General features: G+C 34.4%; 1 protein-coding gene across 1 annotated transcript in view; it reads left to right on the forward strand.

Annotated features, from left to right (window-relative positions):
• LRP1B (LDL receptor related protein 1B) overlaps window positions 1–26,630 on the forward strand; it is a 2,209,913-nt gene that overhangs the window by 1,936,669 nt on the left and 246,614 nt on the right. Inside the window, exons 61-66 of the mRNA XM_025261770.3 lie at window positions 7,356–7,544; window positions 8,390–8,538; window positions 13,337–13,430; window positions 18,407–18,523; window positions 18,643–18,762; window positions 20,146–20,265. Of these exons, the coding sequence (XP_025117555.3) occupies window positions 7,356–7,544; window positions 8,390–8,538; window positions 13,337–13,430; window positions 18,407–18,523; window positions 18,643–18,762; window positions 20,146–20,265 (789 nt within the window). The remainder of the gene's footprint in view (window positions 1–7,355; window positions 7,545–8,389; window positions 8,539–13,336; window positions 13,431–18,406; window positions 18,524–18,642; window positions 18,763–20,145; window positions 20,266–26,630) is intronic.

Genomic DNA, 26,630 nt, shown 5'->3' on the forward strand with positions numbered 1-26,630 from the left:
AGTATTGTTTCCATTATGTATGGTTGTATTAAAGAGTAGGCAAATGTTCAAATATTCATGGAGCAAATGTTAACTGGAACATTTTGTAGCCTGTTGTAGATGGTTCTGAGGAAATAATTATTTTTAAAAAATCTTCTGCAGATAATAACACTGAAGTGGATGCATAATTACTAAAAAAGAACGAATGTCCTAGACCCAAAGGGTGCATAAAGCATACTGTTTTTGATGGGACATTTGTAACTAAAGCTACTGACTCAGCCACAATCATTGTCTGGAAATTAGTATACGGTGGCCATTTTGCACTCCACCCAATCCCCTCCATTACTCTTCATAAACTAAAAACTGTTATTCACCCATATACTCACCACAGTCATGAATCTTCCACTTTCTTTGACATGTTAAACCAGTTTCTTCCATCTTCTAATTTCATCATCTGTTTATCAGCCTACATTCCTTCTGTAGCCCTTGATTCATCTCACCTCATTTTTTGAATGCTAATTGTTTTTCTTTGTTTAATTTCTTCCTTTTTGGTTTTCATGTTCTACTTTTTAAATTCATTCTCTGACTGCTCTACATCCTGTATTGCACATTATCCTTTTAGAAAGAAGTTGGGGAAATTGTTAGTGTCAAGGTCTCAGAAAAGAGGATTGGTGAAGATCCTGATCTTCACTTCTGAGTCAGGCTATTTCAGTCAAGCTGAATAGCTTGCATAATACTGCATGGAAAATGGCTGTCACTGAGGGTTTTCATTCAGGAAGAGATATGTGAGATGGAAAAAAAAAAAGAAACTATTGGAAGCATTAACTGGAGGGAGTTCTAGTCTCTCTACTTTATATCTTTTCCATGCTCCGTGTGCTAGAAAGCTGACTTCTATGGAGTGCATTACCCTGGCTCTTTTACCATTCAGCCTCAAATTGGATTTAAACCATGGGAAAAATTGACAGGAGATTAAATAGTGGAAGAAGAAAGAAGCCAGAGTATTCATTTATCTCCTTTCATGCATGCCCAACCACAGTGGTTTAGCAGGGGCTGAGTTCCTCCACCACTTGTCCTCTGTCATTGGTGCACGTGTGCCTAGACGCTTCAAGTATGTCTGACTTTTTGCAGGCACACTGCCTGCCAGTCTATGGACTGTAGCCCACTAGGCTGCTTTGCCCATGAGGTTCCCCAGGCAAGATTACTGGAGTGGGTTGCATGCCCTCTTCCTGGTCTACTCTGGGTTGATGGCTCTTCTTCCTTCATTACAGTTTTCACCAGCTTCTGGTAACAGATTTAGGAAAGGATTTAATCTATTATCAGTTCCTTAGCCACACTTCTGTAAATTATATTGAGAAAATAATATAACCACTTGCACAAAGACTGACTTCTTTCAATTAAAGTCTTTTCAATTATCATTAAAAAATGTGTTCCTTGTTTACTATAGGAAACTTGGCTGACACAAAAAGGCCGGAAGAGTTTAAATGTAATGAGAGGAGTTAGACTAATTTTGTTACGTTTCAAGTGTGAAGGAATGTGAAACTTTATTTGGGGTAATGGCATCAAAATTAAGAAAAATGGAAAGTCTTAAAATATATTAAAAATCAAAACATGATATAATTTAACATAAATATTTTGTTTGATATATTTATTGATTTTAAAGTTTTATGACATTAAGCTTCCAAACTGTAAATATAGAGTGAGGGTCAGGTTGACTTTATCAGATCATTGAGGTTTTCCAAACAATACATAAATTCTTATACCCAAAAGAAAAAAAAAAATCAACGTTCAAGTTACTCTGTAATTTTAATTCTTTCATAAAAATAACTATATAATTTGGTGGTTACATGCTATGATTTTTTTCTTCTTTTAAATATATTTATAATAGTTTTTAAATAAAAAAGTAGAATTTGCTCTGTATAATATTTTTAAATATCACTTATATCCTTGAAGTAAATCTTAGAGAAAAAATAAGAAAAAACACACATCAGTAGTAAAATTTCTATTTAAGTACTAACTATGTCCAGTCACTAACTCATGTCCAACTCTTTGTGACCCCATGGACTGCAGCATGCCTGCTGGCTTCCCTGTCCTTCACTATCTCCCAGAGTCTACTCAAACTTAAGTCCATTGAGTTGTTGATGCCATCCAACCATCTCCCCTCTCTCGTCCCCTTCTCTTGTCCTCAGTTTTTCCCAGCATCAGGGTCTTTTCCAGTGAGCTGGCTTTTCACATCAAGTGGTCAAAGTGTTGGACCTTCAGCTTCAGCATAAGTCCTTCCAACGAGTATTCAGGGGTGATCTGAGTCTGCCATTATTCCAATGCAATATCTTACCCCAAACACCAACTATGAGATTTTAAACCAACCAAAGATGAGTTCTGTATTATTGATTCATTTTGTTCTTAAGTATTTAAACTAGATTAGTCCAAAATACAAAATTAGATTGGTATTATCCAGGAATGCGATTATTTAGCATGATAAATAATATTCAAAAAAATGAATAATAATAATCAAGAGTATTGTAATAGCGTACCTCTAACTGTGAGGCAACAGATAAGCTGAAAGCATATTCTGTACTTTCAATTTTTCTGTTTATTATAATCACTAGGAACCTAATCAGGATTGCATCCAACTAGACTAACAGGGAAAAACTCCACAAAAGAATATTTCCTTATTTTTTGCCAAATATCAACTTCTTTCTTCTGATACATGTAGTATATGAAATAAAAATTAGGAGCCTAGTGCTTGAGTGGAATGCTGGAACAGTACAATAAATAATGCTGTTACACAGAATAGAGGCCTCACTACAGAAAGCAGCTTTAAAATAGTTTTAAAATATATAATAAGTACCTGTTAAACTGCAGCCCACGCAACACTTCTGTTTTTTTCTGTCTTTTGTATGTCTGCTGAATACCTGTAAAATGAAAGTTTCTTTGCATTTATTTTTTGCATTTTTCTTTTAATTAAACAAAGACAGTCTTATGTTTGAAGGGGTGCATATTATTTTTCTCTTGAAAAGGATAACCATTATAATTTTGAGAAAACATTGACTACTTTTTTCATAAAATCAATGATATCTTAGTAAGAATTTGTTTGTTAAATGCTTCCTTCACAACATCACATTTCATATATGTGTATATATATATATATATATATAGTTTATTTTGTCAGCTCTGCTAACTACCAAATTACATTGCAAGACATATTTTTGTTGCTCTGTATTATGTATATGTATATAAAATACATATATGTATATACTATGCAAATATATTGTGGGCTTCCCTGGTGGTTCAGATGGTAAAGAGCTTGCCTGCAATGCAGGAGACCTGGGTTCAATCCCTGGGTCAGGAAGATTCCCTGGAGAAGGGAATCACTACCCACTACAGTATTCTTTTGTGCAGAATTCCATGGACAGAGGAGCCTGGTGGGCTGCAGTCCAGGGGGACGCAAAGAGTGAGACACAACTGAGCGACTAACACACACTTGCATATATATTACAGATATGTTATAGACATACACACATATATATGTATACATGTACACATATATCTATAAGGTAAAAATAAGTAAATAGAGATACAACCCAAAATAAGCAATTTTACTTTTCTCATTCTAAATCAGGAATGTTTCTCATAACAAAATATATAAGGCTCAGAATACCTTATTAACTCCCAGTGTAGTCTGAACTCTTCATGAATTGATGGAAAAATAAGCATAGCATTCATTCATTTATGCTTATCATTTATCAATTAATAGGAATTTTTTCACAGAAACTTTGTCAAATAACTCTTGTGAAGAAATTTTAGGTTCTAAATAAGAAATGAAGGCATACTGCCAAGTTATGAGCCAAATCCTGGAAAATGCAATATGTAAAGGGTTTTGTTTGTTTTGTTCTCTTTTGTTTTTCTTAATTTTTATTGGCATTGTTTGTGGTATTAGGGAACACATCACTATGTCTTAGTGGCTTGTTGAAGCCACTATATTGCTACAGAGGTGTGAGATTAGATTTCATAGTTGATGTTTTTACTTCATTTATTTTCTCTAGAAGAGAGACTCTGATGGCTGTGTTTGATTTGCTTGTGGTTTGGGAAATAAACATGTATACCCAATGAATTGGAGAAAGCAATGGCAGCCCACTCCAGTACCCTTGCCTGGAAAATCCCATGGACGGAGGAGCCTGGTAGGCTTCAGTCCATGGAGTCGCAAAGAGTCAGACACAACTGAGCGAATTCACTTTTACTTTTCACTTTCATGCATTGGAGAAGGAAACGGCAACTTAGTCCAGTGTTCTTGCCTGGAGAATCCCAGGGACGGCAGAGTCTGGTGGGCTGCCGTCTATGGGGTCCCACAGAGTCGGACACGGCTGAAGTGACTTAGCAGCAGCAACCCAATGAATAGGCCTGAAGTGAGCTTTCAAAGCCATTAGTGATAGTCCTATTCTTTGTCAATATCACACAAGGAATTGAATCAAACAGATGGTCACTGATCAAATGGACTACTTTTCTTCACTTTGACCTGACTTTTCTATGTGCTTTGCACATTCAGCTATATGCCATTCTTCTCTGAAATATGAGTTCATCTTTCTGATCTCTATTTACTTATATGACTATCTGATAATAGGGTTTCTGGTGGGCAGTCACTGCATACTTAGAGGTAGCAAACTTGCCCTTACCTTAAATTGTCCCATGTCTGAAAATGATAGTAATGGAACTGATTTCAAGTAATTAAATAAAATGATTTTCACATGGAGCTTAAGAAATTAGCCCCATTGTTTTAAATGCTTGTGTTGGTTTTCTAAGGCTGCCATAGACTTGGAGGATTAAACCATAAACCTGTATTTTCTCATAGTTCTGGAGATTGGAAGTTCCAGATCAAGATGTTGTGGCAGGCTTGGTTCTCCTGAGGCCTCTCCCTTTGGCTTGTGTTAGTTAACTGTCTTCTTGCTGTGCCTTCACATGGCCTTTTCTCAGTATGTGCACATCCCGGTGTTGCTCTCTTCTTATAAGGACACTGTTATATTGAATTAAGGTCCCACTTGTAGGACCTTCATTTAGCCTCACTTACTTCTTTAAAGGCTCTATCTTTAAATACAGGGATATTGAGGTCTAGGGTTTCAACGTATGAATTTTGAGAGGACACAATCCAGTTCATAACCACACTTTACCTCACTCAGGTGGCTTTCTCTAAGTCATGGCTAGTAACTAAAGTGGCAAAGAACTCAGAAGCCTGCAAATCTGAATTAGATTCAAATACCAATATCTTCATTTACTAGTTTTTTTTTTTTTTTTTTTTTCCCCCATCCTTTCTGGTCAAATTGCTTGTTTTCCAGATTTTATCTTAGCTTTTTTTTTATCTTAAAGTGAGGTCAACTATTTCATGATGGAGCTGTTTTGAGTATTAAATGAATAGGTGTACAAAGTTGGTATTTTTCTACAAGGTTTCTCAGTCTCAGAACTATTGATGCTTGGGCCTGATCTTCCTTCTGGGACTAGAATTGCCTCCTCTACTCATTGAGAACCAAAGGCCTATTTTCTGGCACCCATGGGCTGAATAAATGTCAACTTTAGTTACTTATTGAATACTTCAACAGACTATGCTACTTTTGAAATGCTAAAAGACAAGTTCCTACAATAATTTCACTTTTTGTATAGAAGTTAATCAAATCTCTGGTGTACTGAGATTGCTTTAAAGTGGTGATTAACTTTTGTATCCCTAATTAATGATGTAATTACTTTCTTGTCATCTAAGGAAATCTGAGTTGAATATTTCTGAGACTTTCATTTTTTCTGAAAATGTTTATATTTTGGAAAGTTTCAAGCAAACACATTTATTGAAAGATTGTTTTGATGATCACATATCACCAAGAGTCATCCAATTATTAACATTTTTCCATATTTGTTTATCTTTCTGAAACGAACTTATATAGCTGAAGGGGGAGAATGGGCAAAGCTTATATAAATGACTCAGACATAATTCATTTTGGTAAAATGTCCTACTGTTCATCTTTCTTTATCCAATTTTACTTATCACTGTGACAATGGGCTCCACATCTGGGAGTTACATGGATAATTCACTTTGAGTTTCTGATCAAAGTGTGCACATCTGAATTTTTCTTAATTTTTTTACATCCTTCATATGCATAGTCTGTTCTGAGATGGATTTCTGACTAGACATTGCATTATTTATAGTAGTCAGTGAGTCTTATTTCTTTTGTTTCTACATTTTCTTAGTCATAGTGAATTCTCTGTTCATATTTGGTCCACCTGAGTAAAAATAGCAAATTATTAGATCAAAATGGCTGCTTCTAGTTAATAATATAAATTTACCCAGCATTTAAAAAGTATTACTATAAACCTCCCTGGAAAAAGTGAATTATATTTTAAGTTTTTTTAGTTTTTCAGTGACTGTTGAATATCAAGCATTAATTCTATCATTAAAATCTAATCTAAACATATTACCTAGATAGTGCCTTTTTTCATTAATGAACACTTTGCAGGATTTGTAAAAGATCTGAAAATTTATCTTGAGAAATATTTTGGAATCTTTGTGCAAATTAGGCAATTTCCATTTTCTTTATTTATTGGTTTTTAAAAAAAGAATTGAAGAAACCTCTATCACATTTTAAAATGATTTAACTCCAAACCACCAAACAAATTTATTGCATCTTATTTACCTGATAGGACCCTGGAATCTCTTGAGTGAAAAATTTACTTTTGTGATGCTCAATCTACTATCGACATTTAAACCCAGTTGTGTCATGAACATATAACTATAAAACAATTTTAATCTGCAACTAAACAGGTTTATGATAGTTAAATCTGCATGATACATTGTCATTTGTCGCATTTATATTTCTCCATCCTGATCCCGGCTTATTTTGCAAGTAAAAATAGTCATAAAACCTCAGTGACTAAAATGGTTAATAGTAGTCTTATAGTCACTCTGTCTCCAGGTAAATAGATGTTTCATCCTGGATATATACTTTAGTCCATTTAAAAGTGTCAGAAAGCAGTACAGTGACCTGTGGATTTAAGGAGGATTTTAGTTAAAAACAACTGGATGGAGATATACACATATATAGTTTTTAAATGTTGGATGTTATTTGTTTCTGGTGAAGCAGTCTTTACTTTTGAGCGGGACTGAACTGATTTTTCTTCCCAGTGGTTGGACCAATCTAAACCTGAGCAAAGCAACTTCCTGCACTAGATGCTGCATTCTCTTAACTGGTAATAAAGAACCTTGCCGGCCTGACAGGTTGTCACAGCAATTATTCACATGAAGTTCTGTCGCAGTTGTATCTGTCAGCCCATGTAGTATTGAATATTTTAACTGGCAGTCTTCCAAGACTGAACATTAATCTTACCATCTCCTATTACAGTCCCTAATCAAGATATTCCAGGGGTGATTGCACTAACATTGTTTGAAGACTACATCTACTGGACTGATGGGAAAACCAAGTCACTCAGCCGTGCCCATAAAACCTCGGGAGCAGACAGACTCTCACTGATTAACTCATGGCATGCCATCACAGATATCCAGGTGTATCATTCTTATAGACAACCTGATGGTAATTATTCTTTCCATGATTTCCATAAATGCATCAACATCTTTTAGTAACATTCCATTTTTGTTTCCTTTAGGGTTAAGAGTAAATTTATTTTTGAGAAAGATTATTAGATTTCATTGCGTAGAATAATTGTATAGAATGAATTCAGCTGATATCAAAAGCTGCTGTAAAGGGATATGGTTTCAAGATCAATAAAACTGCAAGGAATTGTTGATTTGTTGAAATCATATTAAGCTAAATGACATGAGTACATATAGCCAGAGAAGTGAATACTGCATTCTTGAAATCATATATTTACAAAATGGTTATAGGATTCCAGTTTCTGGAGTGCTAGGTGAAAGAAACTATATTTGAGTAGTTCTGGGGATCCAAAAATGAGAAATGTATCAAGCATATGTCTAGTAGGAATTTTATCAGGCCATATGGAATAAAGTTTTGATTATTTTGCTGAAAACATAAATTTGGCTTGGAAAAGAGAGCTACTGTACTCTCAGATATAGATCATCATTTCATTATTTTATTTTACATTTATATTTCTAATCCTATGTATATAGTCATCCAAAATACTTCTAGTCTCTGTTTATTTTTCTGATGGACACTTTTTTCCTACTAAGATACTCACTATAGTAGAAATGCATTTTAAAAATTATTTAATGGTAAAATAATGTCATAGGATAATGAGTAGAATTTGTAGCAAAATAAAATTATATTTATAATATTGATGAGTTCTTGATTATGACATTCTATTCAAATACATGTTATGAAGTTCAAATGTCCTATTTCTAATTGCATATTATGTTATTAATCTTGATTATCATGTTTTTTTGTTTCTTTCTTACTTGTAGTCTCCAAACACCTCTGTACGATAAATAATGGAGGTTGCAGTCATCTGTGCCTTTTAGCCCCTGGAAAGAGTCATACCTGCGCATGTCCCACCAACTTCTATCTTGCAGCTGATAACAGGACTTGCTTATCCAACTGCACAGCCAGTCAGGTGAGTGGACTTCTAGAAATCAGTTCATGGCATGTATGAGCAAATTGTTATAAAGGTTTTGCCTGAGTTTTGTTTACTTAAACCATTTTTGAAACATCAATTTTTTTGGTTTGGTATAACATCAGATAAATATTTCATATATTATAGAGAGGGCCACGGAGTAAGGGAAAAACAATTTGATGCATATTGTTAAAATGGGACTTTAGGAAGTACAAATAGGGTTCAATTGGAAGACAAAATGCAAATCATGAGTTAATATAGGAGAAGGTCCACTCACAGCAGAATCATCAGAGGAGATTTGACCTATTCCAAGATGCCAGGGTGATTGAGACATAAGGTTAAGAATAAGATATATGCAGTGTAAACAAAAAGGAAAAAACAATTTCCTAGGTAATCTGTTCTCTATCACCATCTCTACCCCTGTCTCATTCCACAGAGTAAGTGGTATGGAAAAGATAGTTTTTATAGTATTTTCCAGATATTTTTGTTTAAAAATTATATGATCTAAATAATTTCCTTCTGAAATCTTTTTCTTCAAAATGTAATAATTTTCAGTATATTTCAAAAGTTATGTTTTCTACTTAATGGCAGTTACATAGACTTAGCTGTTTTACTTCCAAAATTTGAAGAAAAGTCGTATGGCATTATAACATTTTATTCTAATATTTGAGTAACTATCTTGTTTAAGATAAAATTATCAAAAACATCATCATGTGATTTCCTTTTAAGAGTGACTAAATTTATTCTTAGGATTCTGTCTTTCGAATGTGTTTGTTTTCCAATTCTAGCAGTGGCAGTGGCATTATGGCAAAAGACTGAATTTCTCTTAGGGCGTGCTTATTTTCAAAGAGAGAAGCTAATCCTAGCTCAACTTGCCTCTTAAGTTATGACTATGAGGATCATCCATTAAAGAACTACACAAGCGAAAAGATCGAACCTCTCAGCAGTATGTATAGTGGTTAAGGGGATAGACTCTGAAGCCAGACTCAGTATGATGATAACCTTGAATGCTTTAAGTAAGCTGAATTATTTACTATCTTGTCTTTGTTACTTAACTTCTTGAAGACTCAGGTTTTTCATCTTCTAAATGGGAATGATGATATTTTCAGGCATGTGTTATAAAGATTACATGGGAAAAGTAAGTGTTGTTGCTCTTACCTTAGCCCTACAGTGCAACTGGAATATACTTGAGTATGTGTGCAGTTAGTGTGAGCTGCCATCAGGAGGGTCTGATGTCTAGTTGAAAACATATGTCACAGTCTCTGTTTTATTTGCAAAAAAGAGGTCACTTTAATTATCATCTTATATAAGCAAAGTTCATTACTTTTATAAAACTAGAAATTTGTCACAATGAGAGATAAAATAAGCAACCTAGAGGTAAAATATAAGAGAGAAGTCACATCTTTAAAGAAAAAAATTAAATATAAGTTCTGTTAATTTTGCTTAATTTAGACACATTTTCAGTTTAATGTCTGGATTCTTCTGAAATAACTTCTATTCTCTTGATTTGGAGCTGATCAGTGTCCCTTTATATTGAGGCCCAACACTGAGGTTGTAGGTGACTTAGGATTGACGCCTGTCTAAGCCACTTACAATGTGGTGAGCCTCCTTACCCAGCTGAAAATAAAGCCAAAGGATGTTTGACACACAGATGAAAATCTTCAATAGCAAAACATATGTAGTAAAACCTGAGCTTTGCTGTAGTCAGAAAAGGAGTAAGATGTTTCAAATTCAGTTCAGTTCAGTCGCTCAACCGTGTCCGACTCTTTGTGACTCCATGGACTGCAGCACCCCAGGCTTCCCTGTCCATCACAAACTCCTGGAGCTTACTCAAACTCGTGTCCATTGAGTTGGTGACGTTCAAATTACTAAGATAGTAAAGCCTAGAATTATATATACTCAATGGCAAAAAGTCTGATTAGTCAGTTCAATGAAAACATAAATGAACCTAGAAAAGGATTATTCATATAACTAAATTACTTCTCAATTTGGCATCAGTCATTATATGACTGAAATATTTATAATTTTTCAAATACTCCCAATAGAGTTTTCCATGAATTAAAAAAAAAAAAAACTATAGCAAGGCAGAACAGTGACAACAGAACATCATGGATCCGATATCTTTGTTTTCAGTACTTCCTGAATAAAACAGTTATCACTTTGTTTCATTTTTAAGAAAAAAGTTAATGAAGAGTAATATTTCAGCTGCACTGTCAATGAGTGGCTGTCCCTATAAGTCTTGTGGTTTACACAGTCATTTTATCATCGATTCTTTTCTGATATAAAGGGAGGAAAACAAGATATACTGTATACTTCTTGCAGAAAAATCAATTCATAAAAACACCATATTTAGTGAGGTAGATTTTCAAATGAAGCAGATAATTTGTGTACTTCAGAATCATATCTTTAAGCATTTTGATATGTATCTTACTAAGGGATTTTGATTTGTCATCATTGAGTGGCTGCAGCCAATTATACATGCCCAAGTATCATTGATTTAAAAAAATAAAATAGGTAAATCACACCATTAAGAATTCTGTTAGGATTGAAAATGAACATATGAAAATCTGGTAAAAAAAATCAAAATTAGGTCCCATTCTTCTAGTATGAATCACTTTAAATATTATATTTAAATCTTTTTAATTAGAACATTTTTAATAAATTTAAATGAATTTACTTATTTTTGGTGGAGACAGTTCCTATTTTGAGTAAATTTCACTACATGCAGTAATTACATTTTATCCATGTATCCATTTTAGTAGGAACATTTAGATTTTTTATAGCTTCTTCTTGTGCATAATTGGCATTCTGCAATTTATTTTATGAAGATATTAGTCTTGAAGAGCATTTGCCATGAAGAATATTTTGTATTTATATTTATCATTTATCTTTTTAAAGTAACTATATTTAAATATGAAAAAAAAACACCCAGACACAAAATAGAAGAAATCTTCCTCTGAGACTAATGAATAAAATGATGTAGTTTAGCATAAGAAATAATAATAAATATATTTTAGCCTAGCCTTCCCTTAACTCAAAACCTTTTTATGTCCTTATTAAAAATGAAGTGGTGAGCACAATCATCATGTTGTATATCATTCCAACAGTGGATGTTTATTTAAACCAGAAATATTTAGTAAAATTAAAAAGATGTATTTAAGTATTTTTTAAATCTTGATTAGAGGGGCTTGAAATATACTCAGGAGACTTGAAATCATCTTACTAATGTACTTTGATATACTGCAATGACTGGAAATGTTTACTGTTCATGGTAATTGGTTTTGGAGTTAGCCTGATATCTCCAGCAGTCACTATGTATAATAGTAACATTCTTCCTCTGGTAATTTATGAAAACCACAAGAAACATGACCACAGGCTAAGTAAATATGGGAAACTCAGTTGAACTGGGAGATTTTCGCTTGAATTCAGTGCTCTGTTCTCTCTTATATTGCCACTGGGTGGGGAGGACTTACTCTTTTATTAATATATATTAATAATATATGTATGTGTGTGGTAATCACTCAGTTGTGTCTAACTCTTTGCCATCCCATGGACTATAGCCTATCACGCTCCTCTGTCCACAGGATTCTCCAGGCAACAATACAGGAGTGGGTTGCCATTCCCCTTTCAAAGGGATCTTCCCAATCTAGGGATTAAACCCAGGTCTCTTGCATTGCAAGTAGATTATTTATATATACATTATACATATATATATATATATATATATATATATATATATATATATGCTTCATGGATATCCAGTGAATATCCATGAGTCATCTCCAGAATATCCAGACAGTTTCAGTAAAGGCTTGCATCAAATTCTGCCTTACTTAAAGATAGTAACAGTATTTAAAATGAGCAAACTTTAGCTTGGTAATCCATTTTCATTAGAGAAAATTGAATCTAGGTTATATATTTCTGTGTTACAAATCTGTCTGGCATGCAACATGCTAAGATAAATGCCACCTTACTTTTAGTTACTCACATGGGAATTACAATAGAATTTGTTTTCTTTTGAGAAGGAATAAATTTTAGAAAATATCTTAATGTTTTCAATTTCAGAAGAAGGAAAAATCTGAAGTGCTAGAATAAATCTACTAAGTGTATTGACTTTTTTCATGGCAACTATTTATGATGCATGTACTTTCTATATGGAAAATGTGATTTTCTTTAGTTCCTTCTATCTTATGAGTATATACTGTAACTGAATGTTGCTCACAAAAGGACAAGGTTGCGGTCTGAGATCATTAAGGAATAAATTGGCTGAGTTTTCTTGGTCACTGTGTATAGTTGGCCAGTGAGAAGTTAGTAGGAACAACGTTTCAAATTAATTAAATTTGCTAAATTAAATTAGTTAAATTAATTCAAATTAGCAAAATGAATTCAACTCAATGCCTCTTCCTGACATCTCTGATGATTTTAAGCCATATTCAGTGTTCAGTAAACTTTTTCTGTAGAGGGTCAGAAAATAGCTATTTTAGGCTTTGTGAATCACATGGTCACTGTAGGAGCTACTAAACTGTTGTAGTGGTGAAAAGCATCTATAGACAATATGTAAATTCATGAACATGTATGTGCTCAGGAAATCTCAGGAGGTTTCTTGAACAGAGGGCTTTCCTCACTGGTCCTTTTGCTCTTGCGGCGCATTTATTCCCTGTGGTGGAATGCTCTAAGGCTACTACATTCATGTTTGCAGCAGGAAGGTAGGCTAGGCTGCTGTGTCCTGGTGAGTTTTTAAAATATCCATTATATATGAGTTGAGTTCTATAATCTTTATTCTTTCTTTTTCTCAAAGTTTCGCTGCAAAACTGATAAATGTATTCCATTCTGGTGGAAATGTGACACCGTGGATGACTGTGGTGATGGATCTGATGAACCAGACGACTGCCGTGAGTACACTGGCCGATGTAGAAATTTAGAATTTAGAGCTTAAATTCCCCCACCTGGAAAACAGAAGCAAGATCATAAGTTTTGGCTTCTGATAGTTTTGCAAACTTGGAATAGAAAGGTTTTATATGTCACCAGTTAAAAATACAGCAAAAATTCTGGCATTATCTTGTGTATGTCTCTGATCACTATTACATTTACAGTGACACCATCAGCAATTTGTGTTAGTGTTCACTTTCTTGATTTTTTTTTACTTGTGGAATAACTAAACTCTTCATGTAATGATCGACAAAGGAAAAATCATCATGATTTTGACTTGATATATCATTAAGTTAGAAACAAAAATGGGCAGGTTTTCAGCATGCCACTCAATGACTGAAATCTTGCTTTTAAAGGCTACAGCCCTTCAACTTTCCTGTCAGTATTAAAAATACTGAAAAGTCTGTAAAAGTCAGATTTTTCCAATATAAGTCATTAGTTGGCTCTTAGGCAATTTATAGTGCTCTCAGTAGTTGCCTTAAAGTGGCTACCAATTATTTCTTGACATTTGGCTTGGTTAAGTGAAGTGAAGTCATTCAGTCACGTCTGACTCTTTGCAACCCCATGGACTGTAGCCTACCAGGCTTCTCTGTCCGTGGGATTTTCCAGGCAAGAGTACTGGAGTGGGTTGCCATTTCCTTATCCAGGGGATCTTCCCGACCCAGGAATCGAACCCAGGTCTCCCTCATTCCAAGCAAATGTTTTACACTCTGAGCCACCAGGGAAGCTCCTGGCTTGGTTAGGTGCTTTTTATTTATTTATATCTATCTTTGGTAACCATCCAAAGGACAACCTTATTAAGCTTGTCACTGCCGGTGGGGGCCAGATCCTTATTAGAAAGCCCAAGCCAGACAGTGACATGACTCAAACCATCAATGCAGTCGCATACCATGCCAAACCTGATTCTGATCAGCACTTCTGCACACAGTGTATCATCTATGAGGACTTGACTAATCATCGCCCAGAAAGGGTTAGGCAGGGCAAAGTCTGGATGACTCCTTCCAGCTGGTTTATAAATTGTGTGATGTCCTTTGAGTTGCTCCCTCTTGAAAACTGAACTCTCACAGTGTGATACCTTAGTGATTGCACTGTTTTCATCAGCCACATTTTTACAAACAGGTAGACTCATTCATTGGAGAAGGTGATGGCACCCCACTCCAGTACTCTTGCCTGGAAAATCCCATGGAAAGAGGGGCCTGGTAGGCTGCAGTCCATGGGGTCACAAAGAGTTGGACACGACTGAGTGACTTCCCTTTCCCTTGGTAACCTAAGATAGACAATCAAGAGACTTTTTAATAAAGTCTCTTAATAGACTTTTTATTAAAAGACTTTTTAATAAAGTCTTTTAAAAGCTTTTATTTTTAAAATAAAACCTTTTAACAGACAATTAGGAGACTTTTCCTTAATGGCCTTTTATAGTTCACTCCACAGGTCACTCCAAATACTGTCCTGTCAAGTTGAAGATGCTTGCAGTCAATCATGATAATTCACTCAACATCTCAGTGGATTGTTGCCATGATTTGGACTTGACAGTTGAATTCAAGATCAACATCCCTGCACTAAAGAAAGACAATGCATTGTCTTAGTGAAAACTAGATATTTTCTGATATAGAACTCACCACCAAATAATTACAAAACTGTTTTGAAGTTCAGACTTCTAGATGTTTACTTAAATGAGCTATATTCCATCTCTCTGGTCACTACCAAGTGTATCAAACATTTGAAGATTTTGTCACATATTTCATTTATATGTTTGCAAGCAGTAGTAATATTTTTAGTGAGAAGGAAAAATGCATAAAATAATATATTCAATGAGAAGGAAAAAAGTGATTGTTTTTCTATTATTATTTTTCTTTTTCTGAAAAGTTAATTACCCTTTGATTCTTTAAAATATAGCTTTTGTTTTCACTATGATGGACAACATATGAAGAGAAGTATCTATGAGGCATAGGTACACAATTATGTATGAATCACTTTCTTAAGCTATTGAATTAAAAAGAATCAAGAATCAAGGAATAAGAAATTATGGTTGAGATTGAGATTTACATATTGAAATGTATTAATGTTCTCACAATAAAGTAAACTCTCCTGTGTTATAGTAAAATAAATACAACTTATTTTTGTAATTTGCAGAAATACACAATTATTAGTTAGTTTAGTTCTCATATTAAGGTGATCTTTCCAGGCCAGTTTTACTGAAGTGTTTTTTAAAGAATTATCCCATAATGACCTGCATATTAAGTCAATAGCACCCCTTCTGAAATATTTACAGCTTCTGAACTCTTATTTCAATCTTGACTGAGATTTCATGTTGTAGACATACTGATATGAAAAGTAAACTACATATTTAGTATAACAAAATTTTTATATTTATCCACTTTCAGAATATTTGGTGAACAAATATAACTTTAATGTCTTTCAAGAGGAACTGAAGAGACATCTGGTATCTAAGAGTCTCTGTATGATCCTTACCCTGGTTAAATACCAATACTATGTTTTTATTGGTGATATTATCTCTCTGATCTTTTAGTAAATGATCTATTACTTAGAGTTGACAGGTTAACAGCACAGAACATCTGTAGGCATGACACTTTATTTTGAGAGCCATGGTGGGATGGAAAATGATATACATGAGTCTGTGGCATGCTTATTAATAGGATTCATTTCTGAGTAGCCGCATTATCAAAATTTGCAGGTATTAAGAACCACTGACAATACTGATAATTTCACCTGAAAAAGCAGAGAAACTTGGTTACAGGTTCACATACTTTCAAACTTCAATAATATTATTTATGTAAATGAAGTTAAAGTGAGGCATCAAGAATTCTCTGGCATCATAAGTTTGTAGTTATACATCCTATAGTACTCCAAAATATCAAGGATCATTCTAGAGACCAATTTAAAGGTCACATAGGCTTCTCAGTTATTTAACAGGCAGTGAAACTCCTTTAAGAGTTAAATCCAACTTATGGAAAGGTTTTGGACAGCCTCATTTATAATGGGCAAGATAATTGTGAGAATGAAGAAGATGGAAAGTACTGTCATAAATTACTTCAAAATGTTCTGTCTTGTCTTACTTATGGCTATGAACTGAAATTTGTCTAAAAATTGCTATCATACACCAAAAAGTTATAAAATAAAGAAAAATACAACAGCAATTATGGACAAAGAAATATTAAAGGAATTCATATATGAAGCAACAGGAAATAGAAGAAATGCGCGTTTAGAGAAAATTAAGCATCACCCATTTTAAACATTAGTGTGATTAATTAATAAATGTTGTAAACTGAAGGTAAATGACTTCCCACACTTTAAGAACTTGCTTCTATGGAAGCCATGCATATATTAAGAGATTTTTTTTTAATGTTAAGAAAAATTTAATTAATATTTTAATTATTTATAATGGCATAATTTATTTTCCAAAGTTCTAAATATAATTTATGAACATTTGATTGACTGATTTGAATTAATAAACAGCATATTATTAATCTCAAAGTCAGTGATTATTAACATACATAAAGATCATCAGTCAAAAGATAAGTGTTTATTGCAAGCAACATAGTCTGTGAGAAGACTTCAGAGTCAGATATGGATTTAAACTTCACCTCTGGCACTTGAAACTTGTATATTCTTTGGTAAATTATTAGTATCATGAGACTTACTTCCCTCATTTATAAAATGAACTTGGTGATGTCAGGATGAGAAAGTGTTAGTCACTCAGCCATGTCCGACTCTTTGCAACCCATGGACTGTAGCCTGCCAGGGTTCTCTGTCCATTGGATTTCCCAGGCAAGAATACTGGAGTGGGTAGCCATCTGCTTCTCCTGGGGATCTTCCCAAACCAGGGATCAAACCCGGATCTCCAGCATTGCAGGCAGATTCCTTACTGTCTGAGCTACTAGGGTAATGCCAAGGTGACAAGGTTATGATGAAATTCAATTAGTAACTGTATGTGAGAAAGATCCTAGCCCAGTGCCTCACACAAACTAGATATTCAGTAGTTCCTACTTTGTTGTTATTATTGCTTATATAAAACCAAAGAATATAGCAAAAACTGCTTTATCCTTTAGAAGATGTTTATTATAAAAACATATGTATTATATATAAAAATCTTTACTAGTTATAAGATATTGTTCTTTACTAGTTATAAGATATCTTATAGTTATAAATAATATATTTATAATATATAAGTATTAGTAGGATTATAGGAATAAATATCAACTATTCTTATTTAAAATATGTAGTTATAGAAAGCATTTGCTTTAAATAATGCTGGGGAATATGTATTGAGGACAGATGTTCCTCTATTAACACATTATAGGCAGGAAAGTGATCAAAGAGAAGTAATTTTTTTAAGGGATATTGAAATAACTTTAAATAAATTTACAGTAAACTGTGTTCTGCCATTTAACCTCCTAATGCCATGTCTTTGAAATGAAGAGATATTTAAATGTTTTTCAATAACATATATATATTTACATTTATATGTTGTTAATATCTTTGTTCTTATTGTTAGTTTATAGAATGCAATCTGGAGGCCACCTGAGTTGATCAAAGCTTAACTGCCCTTATGAATCTGATAGCTATTTGGCTATGAGACAGTCATATTGTGCTCTAGGATATGTATAATATAGTAATATATGACTGAGCGACTTCACTTTCACTTTTCACTTTCATGCATTGGAGAAGGAAATGGCAGCCCACTCCAGTGTTCTTGCCTGGAGAATCCCAGGGACGGGGGAGCCTGGTGGGCTGCCGTCTATGGGGTCGCACAGAGTCGGACATGACTGAAGTGACTTAGCATAGCATAGCATATATATTATGGATCGATCTATCTGTCTATCTATCTAGATTTTCTGTTGAATGCCAGAAAAGCTCTGTTATAAGACTCATGAGCTAAGGTTGTCATTCCATGGTACCTGTATGTTTCCTCTTGTAGCCGAATTTAAGTGTCAGCCTGGCCGATTTCAGTGTGGAACTGGGCTCTGTGCTCTGCCTGCTTTCATCTGTGATGGAGAGAATGACTGTGGGGACAATTCTGATGAACTCAACTGTGGTAGGTGATTATATTCTTAGCTACTGAACATAAATTGAAATCTTAACTGATTATGTTTGCACCGGTTTAAATTCAGATACAGACTTTAATGCACATTTTTCATTCTTTTTATCTTCTAGACACACATGTCTGCCTCTCAGGTCAGTTCAAGTGTACCAAGAACCAGAAATGCATCCCAGTAAACCTCAGATGTAATGGGCAAGATGACTGTGGGGATGAGGAAGATGAAAAGGACTGTCGTAAGTCACCTCTAGTTGCTCTGTCTTATGTCTCTCAACTGAAATTGCTCTAAAAATTATTATTGTTCATCATAAATATATACTGTGTAGAAAATATAACTGCAATGATGGGAAAATAATTCCACATAGATATCTATAGGGATGGATTATTTAAGAAATGCTATATAAAACCAAATAGAAAGTTTAAATGGGTGGATTTTTACTAAAAAGCTACCTGGAAATTATGACAAGCACAAAGAAACATGCATTCATCCACATCATCCTTAAGAGAAGCAACAAAAACAAATTATCAGTGATTATAGTGTTTTTTTAAAAATGATTTTTTACCTTATTAAGTAGATACATGTAATTTTCTTCTGTTGATTTAATTAGTTACTTGAAATCAACACCATTTTTATTAGAGATTGCTTTTTTCCTAGTAATAACATATTGAGTGTATGAAAAGAAACAAAAATCTGAGCAAAATAACTGAACAAAATTACTTATTAGAAACTAAATAATGCTCCTAAAATATCTTAACATGGTTCTTCAAAAAACAATAGTAAAATATTTTTACCTCTGTTCACCTCTTATTTCAATATCTCATGAAAAATAAATAATCATAAAATGGAAGGCAGAACAGTTTACATCATATGCATATGTGCCCACAGGCAGGCAGGCATGGACACACACACAGGATCTGAACCACAGGGCACCTGTCAAGTTCAAGCTTTCAGCAGAACTGCTGTCAACGTTTCTGTCTTGCTGAAGTTTTATTTTATTCCTCTAAAACTTTTATCAGTAAATAATGTTCAGTCATCCAGCAATTTGATTAAGATGGTGCATTCAGAATAAAGTCAGTGCCAGTTCTTTATGGTCAGCCATTCTAGGAGCTGATCTATTAAACTGACGAAGATTTGTGAAGCAGTTTATAGTTTCAGTCAGATGTTCACCTCGTCTCTCAAAACCTCAGCACAACTAGAGGTTTTAATAAATTCTATGCTTTTTATTCTCTCATTCACTAATATCTTCTGATTTATGTCTTTTCCTATTTATAAAAATGTGTGTAAATTCTTAAATTTATCTGAAAAAACATATTTTGAAAAAACCTGAATTATTTTTTAAATTTAGTTTCAAGGTATTTAATCAAGGGTAGGGTGATTTTGAAAACTCTTATTTTTATCAAATGCATCATTGAAGAAATATGTTTTATTTATTTCTACTGGATTAGATAAAGGAATACATTGCAGATAATTAAAAGTTAAAACTTATCACTGTCAGGGGCTTATTAATTAAGAGAAGATACATTTTCAATTGATTAACTTAAAATTTATTTATTTTTTTAAAAATTAAAACATCTATTCTTGTCCAAAGCTGAATTTTAATAGATGCTTTCCTTTTAAGCTGAAAACAGCTGTTCTCCAGACTACTTCCAGTGTAAAACTACCAAACATTGCATTTCCAAGCTGTGGGTTTGTGATGAGGATCCGGACTGTGCAGACGCATCAGATGAAGCTAACTGTGGTGAGTGTTTCGTGCCCACGGATCTTACTTATTGTATTTATCTCATCATCTGAAATGGCCAGAGTGAGGCGAATTTGAACACAATTCTGATACAACTATGGTATAAAAGAGTCCCTAAAAGTTTTATCCCTGTGTTCTCGGAGTCAGTAACCTCAGGTTAGCCGTTTTCTAAAAAGCATGGAGGGTTAAGGCAGAAGGGTAAGTATTGTTTTAGCATCAATCAAAACTTTCTTAAAAGGTAGATCTAAAAGGTAAGATAGAACTATCATCTTATGTTAGCATGCTTCTGTTGCTGCTGCTAAGTCGCTTCAGTCGTGTCCGACTCTGTGCGACCCCGTAGACTGCAGCACACCCTGTCCCGGGGATTCTCCAGGCATATGCACATGCTATTAGCATTTAATGAATAGAAACAATAAAACTATTTTCTTATTGTTCTGTTGCTGCCGCTGCCAAGTCACTTCAGTCGTGTCCAACTCTGTGCAACCCCATAGATGGCAGCCCACCAGGCTCCCTGCCCCTGGGATTCTCCCGGCAAGAGCACTGGAGTGGGTTGCCATTTGCTTCTCCAGTGCATGAAAGTGAAAAGTGAAAGTGAAGTCGCTCAGTCGTGTCCGACTCTTAGCGACCACATGGACTGCAGCCCACCAGGCTCCTCTGTCCATGGGATTTTCCAGGCAAGAGTACTGGAGTGGGGTGCCATTGCCTTCTTCGTCTTCTTGTTCTAGACTTCACTTTCCTCCTTAAATGTCATATAATTGTCCTTTTATCCAATGATTATTGTTCATCCTTAAACATGGTCGGGTGTGGGGGGAAGAAGACAATAAAAGCATTTTCTTATTTCAGTAGGTGACAGCAATCACTTAAGATAGCATGTTTCTGAAACATTAATATTTTCACTTAAAGTCAGTTGTTTTATTTATAATTTATTATTGCTTATTAACATTGCAGAAATAAATATGTATTCATTTTATTAAAAGCATTTTATTCTATCTTGAAAATGTGAAACAGAAAATGAAAGTTATTGTTATGTGTAACTCATTTTTACCAACATCTAGTAAACATTAATTGAGGCTAATCGCTTTAGGTGAATCCAAAAAGCTTTGCATTTTGAGGGAGACAAAAAAGCATTTAATATAGCAATTGAATAGAAAAGACAAATTTTGTCTAAACTAAAGAGAGAACTTCCAGGCTTCTAAGATAAAAGTGTCTTAAATGTATCGTCTAGATTCCACCTTACTCTTTCACTCTTCTGGGAGAAATCAACATAATGAGAAACCTTTAGGTTCTTTGAAGTTTCATTATATTGAAAAAAACTCATGAGCTGCATGGATAATCACAAGCAATATTGTGTCTTTAAGAGTTGTTGTTGTTTAATATTGTCTCCTGTGGCTTATTCATTTTATAGTATCATAAAACCACCATTCATTACTTTTGTGGAATTGGTCTTCCTAATCAATTCACATGGCCTCAAACTACATCCATCACTGGTTTGTCTATAACAGTTATCAATTTCGCAGACTACTTTGCAGACTAGTTTACATTATTGGCTATTTTACTCTGTTGTATTTTGTATTTTTGTTTACCAAACGAACATGAAATAGTGACTTATATTACCTATCTGAATAATTTACTGAGTGAATTTTTTAAAATTTTATTCTTGTTCCTCACTTTGATGTGATTTAACTGTTTTGGAACAGTATAGTATTCAAACTGATAATTATTAATCATCATCATAATGCCTATTATTTATGTGATGTCCATCGTATGGCCCAAGAAATGTGTTCAGAGCTTTGCAGTGATTACTTCATTTAAAGTCTTTATTATCCCTATTTCATGGATGAGAAAAATGAAAGCCAGGAGTAACTTGCCTCAAATTGCAGAGCTAACAAATGGTAGACAGGGAACTTGAATGCAAAGTTATTTTACATGAAAGCATCTGCTCTATGAACATAGCATGAATCCACCTCATTTTTTCTATATAAAGAAAAAGATATTTAAATATTTTGTTATAAATTTATATAGAATTCTCCTAGCCACAATTACTGCTTTAAGTTCTAGACCAGTATAAAAATACTTACATACACACAGAAAGATGATAGATTGAAGAAGCATTACCATTTAATTTGTCTTAAACCCACTCTAAAATGTTATTGTGGACAGGTGCTAATTTAATTAAAAGAAACTTCATCATATTTTAGCATGGCATTTGTCAATCCTTATTTTACAAGGAGCTAAAAGACCAACTTTTCCTTTCTTTTGTCTTCAATACATATAGAAAGGCAATGTATTTTTACTAATTCTGTTAACACCCTGGTGGGATAGTTCATTTTTGATGCTTTATTGAGTCAGAAAGAAATGCATCACTCCTTAAAGATTAACCCTATCATGCCAAGGCCTTTTTATTTGAATTTGAGTTACATGTTTCTTGTGGGAGAGAATGCAGCTTGCCTCTAAGTAGGGATGAGCTTCGCTATTGCATATCAAGTGGCCTAGCAGAATGAATCATAGGCTTGCAATAAGTTCCATTAAGGAAATGTTGCAACACCTCCATATGCAACCAGTTTTTATTGCAATTGCTTTCTGTATTTTCTTAGCCCTGTGCTTAGTTTAGGGGGAGATTCTATTTCACTCTTGGAGATCATCTAGCCCTTACATCTTATTTTTCAACACCAATATTTGTATTTATCTATAGTTTTATATCTAATTGGCTTCTGTCCATTCTAAAGTTCCAGTATTATAGTTTGTTCTAACTTGACTTAAATTAAACAGTTTGGTTTTTTTTGCTTTTAACTGTAAATAAGAACAGTATAGAAGCACACATACAAGGTAACAATGTATACATGTTAAATAGGGAAATAAATAACCAGTAATATGTAAATATTTTTAAAATTATTTGATTTTTAGTATATTTACCAAAATACTACATATCTATTGCATTCAACCCGGTGTAATTTTTGAGATCTTGAGTACTTGCAAATTTAACAACTAATATTCAATATGTATAAAAATTATATGGTAATCATTTCTGTATTAGCATAAAGAGAATTTGAATCACTTTGAATACATGTAGATTCAATATATTAATAGTTTAAGAGTCTTTTCCAGTACACTAGTCATGGTGAGATTTTAAATTTAAAAATTAAATTAACTATATAGTTTCCCATCTTGTACACCTGGTTTTCGAGATGGTTAAATTTAAATCCATAAAAGCTACGTTTGGCACATTTGGATTTAAATTGAAAAATATTTTTTAAACATCTTTTAATTGTATTTCTGTGTAAATATAGATTTATATATCTATATTACCTTCACAGTCATAGCAAACGCAGTGGGTCCATCTTATCATCAGGTTCCACACTAGCAGATATGGAGGGCTGACTGTCCTAAGCCATTTTGTATGAGGGACAGATACCATGGTTTTTGGTATCTGTAGGGTTACTAATCCCTTTTGGGTACCAAGGGAATATTGTAGTGGTAACTTTATTTTGTGAGTCGCTAATAGTTATAAAATTATTTCTTTTTGCCCAAAGTTATTTATTCTTTCCTCACTCTATGCCCAAAGGTAAACAAACTTTTTAAAATAAGTGTGTAGATATACACACTTTTACTAGACTCTTGGAAGGCTATTTCACTGTGTATTACAAGATTAGATCAATGCCACATTTGAAACCCTGACCACAACAAGTGGATTATTCCAATTGTGGCAGCGCTGGGGTTTTCATTCGGAATCTTAGTTTCAAACTTCCTCCACCTCCTGCCTGCCATTTTCCCTTTAAGTACAGATTTCGGGATTTGACAGATCTGTACTAGATTCATACTTCCGCTCTGTCATCTGAGTTGAAACGTTTGTACAATTTGACTCTGATAAGATGATATCAAAATATGTCTTTTCATTATGTTCTATCTTCCTGATTTATAGTTTAGAATCTGTGTTTCCTAGAACCCTAGGAAACAGTTTTCTGTGTGAGAGTTCCTGGTCAATTCTGTACTCACCACTCCACTCTCTGGAATCAGCTCTTTGTGCTGGCACTTGCCTTTCCTACTTTCTTCTCTTGTCTCCTACATCTTTTTATCTTACTTAAAATTCTGTGTCATCAAAGAGAGTCTTGCTTTCACGTTGGTTCAGAGTCCTTTGCTGCATTTGAGCCATCTTGATGTATAACCAACCTGCTGCTTGGTTAATTGTATTTATTAATGAATTTGTTATAATCACACTAGCTGGGGCTTGTGGGAGGAATTTGGCTTTCCCATAGTAGCCTTGTACTTTCCACAGCCTGGATTTCAAACATGACACTGAACACACTCAAACTAAAAGACAGAATCTGTCAATGCTTGCTTTCATTTTCCCTTCAATGTTTGTTGAGGAAATTTGAATAAGGTCCTCAAGCTGTGAGAATAAAGAAAAAAAAACATTTTAAGTTAAAGAAAGTACATGTTAAATTATAAGCTATTCCAAACATACAGACTTGTACAAAAAGTTATACAGTTATATACCATGTACCATTTTTAATAGATTTTAACATTTGGCCTAAGCTGTCTCTTAAAACATCCAAATCCCACAATAGCAACTTATGCCCATCTCTATACTTCCCCTTTCCCTTCCTCCCCTTGTCCTGAAGTAGTCATATATCATTTGCATGTATTTTTAAAAATTTACCATGTTAGTATTCATTTATTAATATGTACCTAATAGTTTATAGTATTGAGGGACTGATGTTGAAGCTGAAACTCCAATACTTTGGCCACCTGATGCGGAGAGCTGACTTATTTGAAAAGACCCTGATGCTGGAAATGATTGAGGACCAGAGGAGAAGGGGATGACAGAGGATGAGATGGTTGGATGGCATTACCGACTCAATGGACATGGGTTTGGGTAAACTCTGGGAGTTGGTGATGGACAGGGGGGCCTGGCGTGCTGCAGTTCATGGGGTTGCAAAGAATTTGACACGACTCAGGGACTGAACTGAACTGAACTGAAAAGTTTGTAAAAGAGGGTATTATACTTTCTATATTAATTTGAGGCTTAAGGTATTCTAGTAGTATAGTGTGTTCATGTGAATAATATATTTCCATATAAAGATAATTTCTACATATTTCAATTATTACAGATTTGTTGGCAAATAAAGTACAAAAGCAGAGAAGGAAATGGCAACCCACTCCAGTATTCTTGCCTAGAGAATTCCATGGACAGAGGAGCCTGATGGGCTGCTGCCCGTAGGGTCGTACAGAGTCGGACACGACTGAAGCAACTTAGCATGCATGCATGCATTGGAGAAAGAAATGGCAACCCACTCCATTGTTCTTGCCTGGAGAATCCCAGGGACAGAGGAACCTGGTGGGCTGCCATCTATGGGGTCGCACAGAGTCGACATGACTGAATCAACTTAGCAGCAGCACCAACAGCAGCAAAGTACAAAAAACTTTATTCAAACTGTGCTATAGACCCCTCAAAGTTTCAGTTCTCTTCACAGTTGCTCTAATTGTCACCTTGCATGAAAGTTCATTAAAAGCAGATGTGACAGGGCCTAGAGGCAGGAAGCTGTTAATCCTATAGGCAATATTAGACTAAATGTTATACTTAGGATGGAGGGCTGGGAATGAGACTGAAGAGAAAAGCCCTGATACTGATGATTGTAGTAAAATAAGTCATGATATTTGAGTTTAGTGACTTGGGAATTTAGTTAATTTCAAAAATTTTATTAATTTCTACTTAGAATGACATTTAGTAAATGTTAGTTCCATGATTTCAAGATCATCTAGGGGGAAATACCTTTGTTCACATATGCAAGAAAGGATGATACACTAAGTTCTGTATCTTGGGAAACAATCCACACTCATATGTTAATACGTTTGGTTAAGACATCTGTTACTGTTTTAATTCATGTTTCCTGAATTTAAATATAGGTTACAAATTTATGTATTCTGATTAGTAACAAATGATCTGAACATCATCCAGTGCCTCTACCCTGCTAGTGGCTGTAACTTTTGTGCGAGGGGTGGGATGAGGCGGTTGATTGCCAAAGGAGGCTGACGGGAGACCGATTTTAAATTTTCAGATATGTAGCATTATGATATCTCTTAGTTATTTGGAAGGGTGGACTTTGAATGTTTATGTTAGCAGGTGGTGAGGAGAAAGGCCTCTAATCCTCATATTCTCTGGGACCACTTTTGGTCTCTGCTACCTGATGAGTTGTTCTACTGTAACTAACTCATGCTGTGGAGTGCTGGTCTCACCACTCTTTGCTTAAGTGTGTGTGTGCTCAGTCACTAAGTTGTGGCCGACTCTTTGCAACCTCATATACTGTAGCCCTCCAGGCTCCTCTGTCCTTGGCATTGCCTAAGTGTGGATTCGGCTATTTTTCTCT

This window comes from Bubalus bubalis, chromosome 2 (assembly GCF_019923935.1).
Source record: "Bubalus bubalis isolate 160015118507 breed Murrah chromosome 2, NDDB_SH_1, whole genome shotgun sequence".
NCBI classification, from domain to species: Eukaryota; Metazoa; Chordata; class Mammalia; order Artiodactyla; family Bovidae; genus Bubalus; species Bubalus bubalis.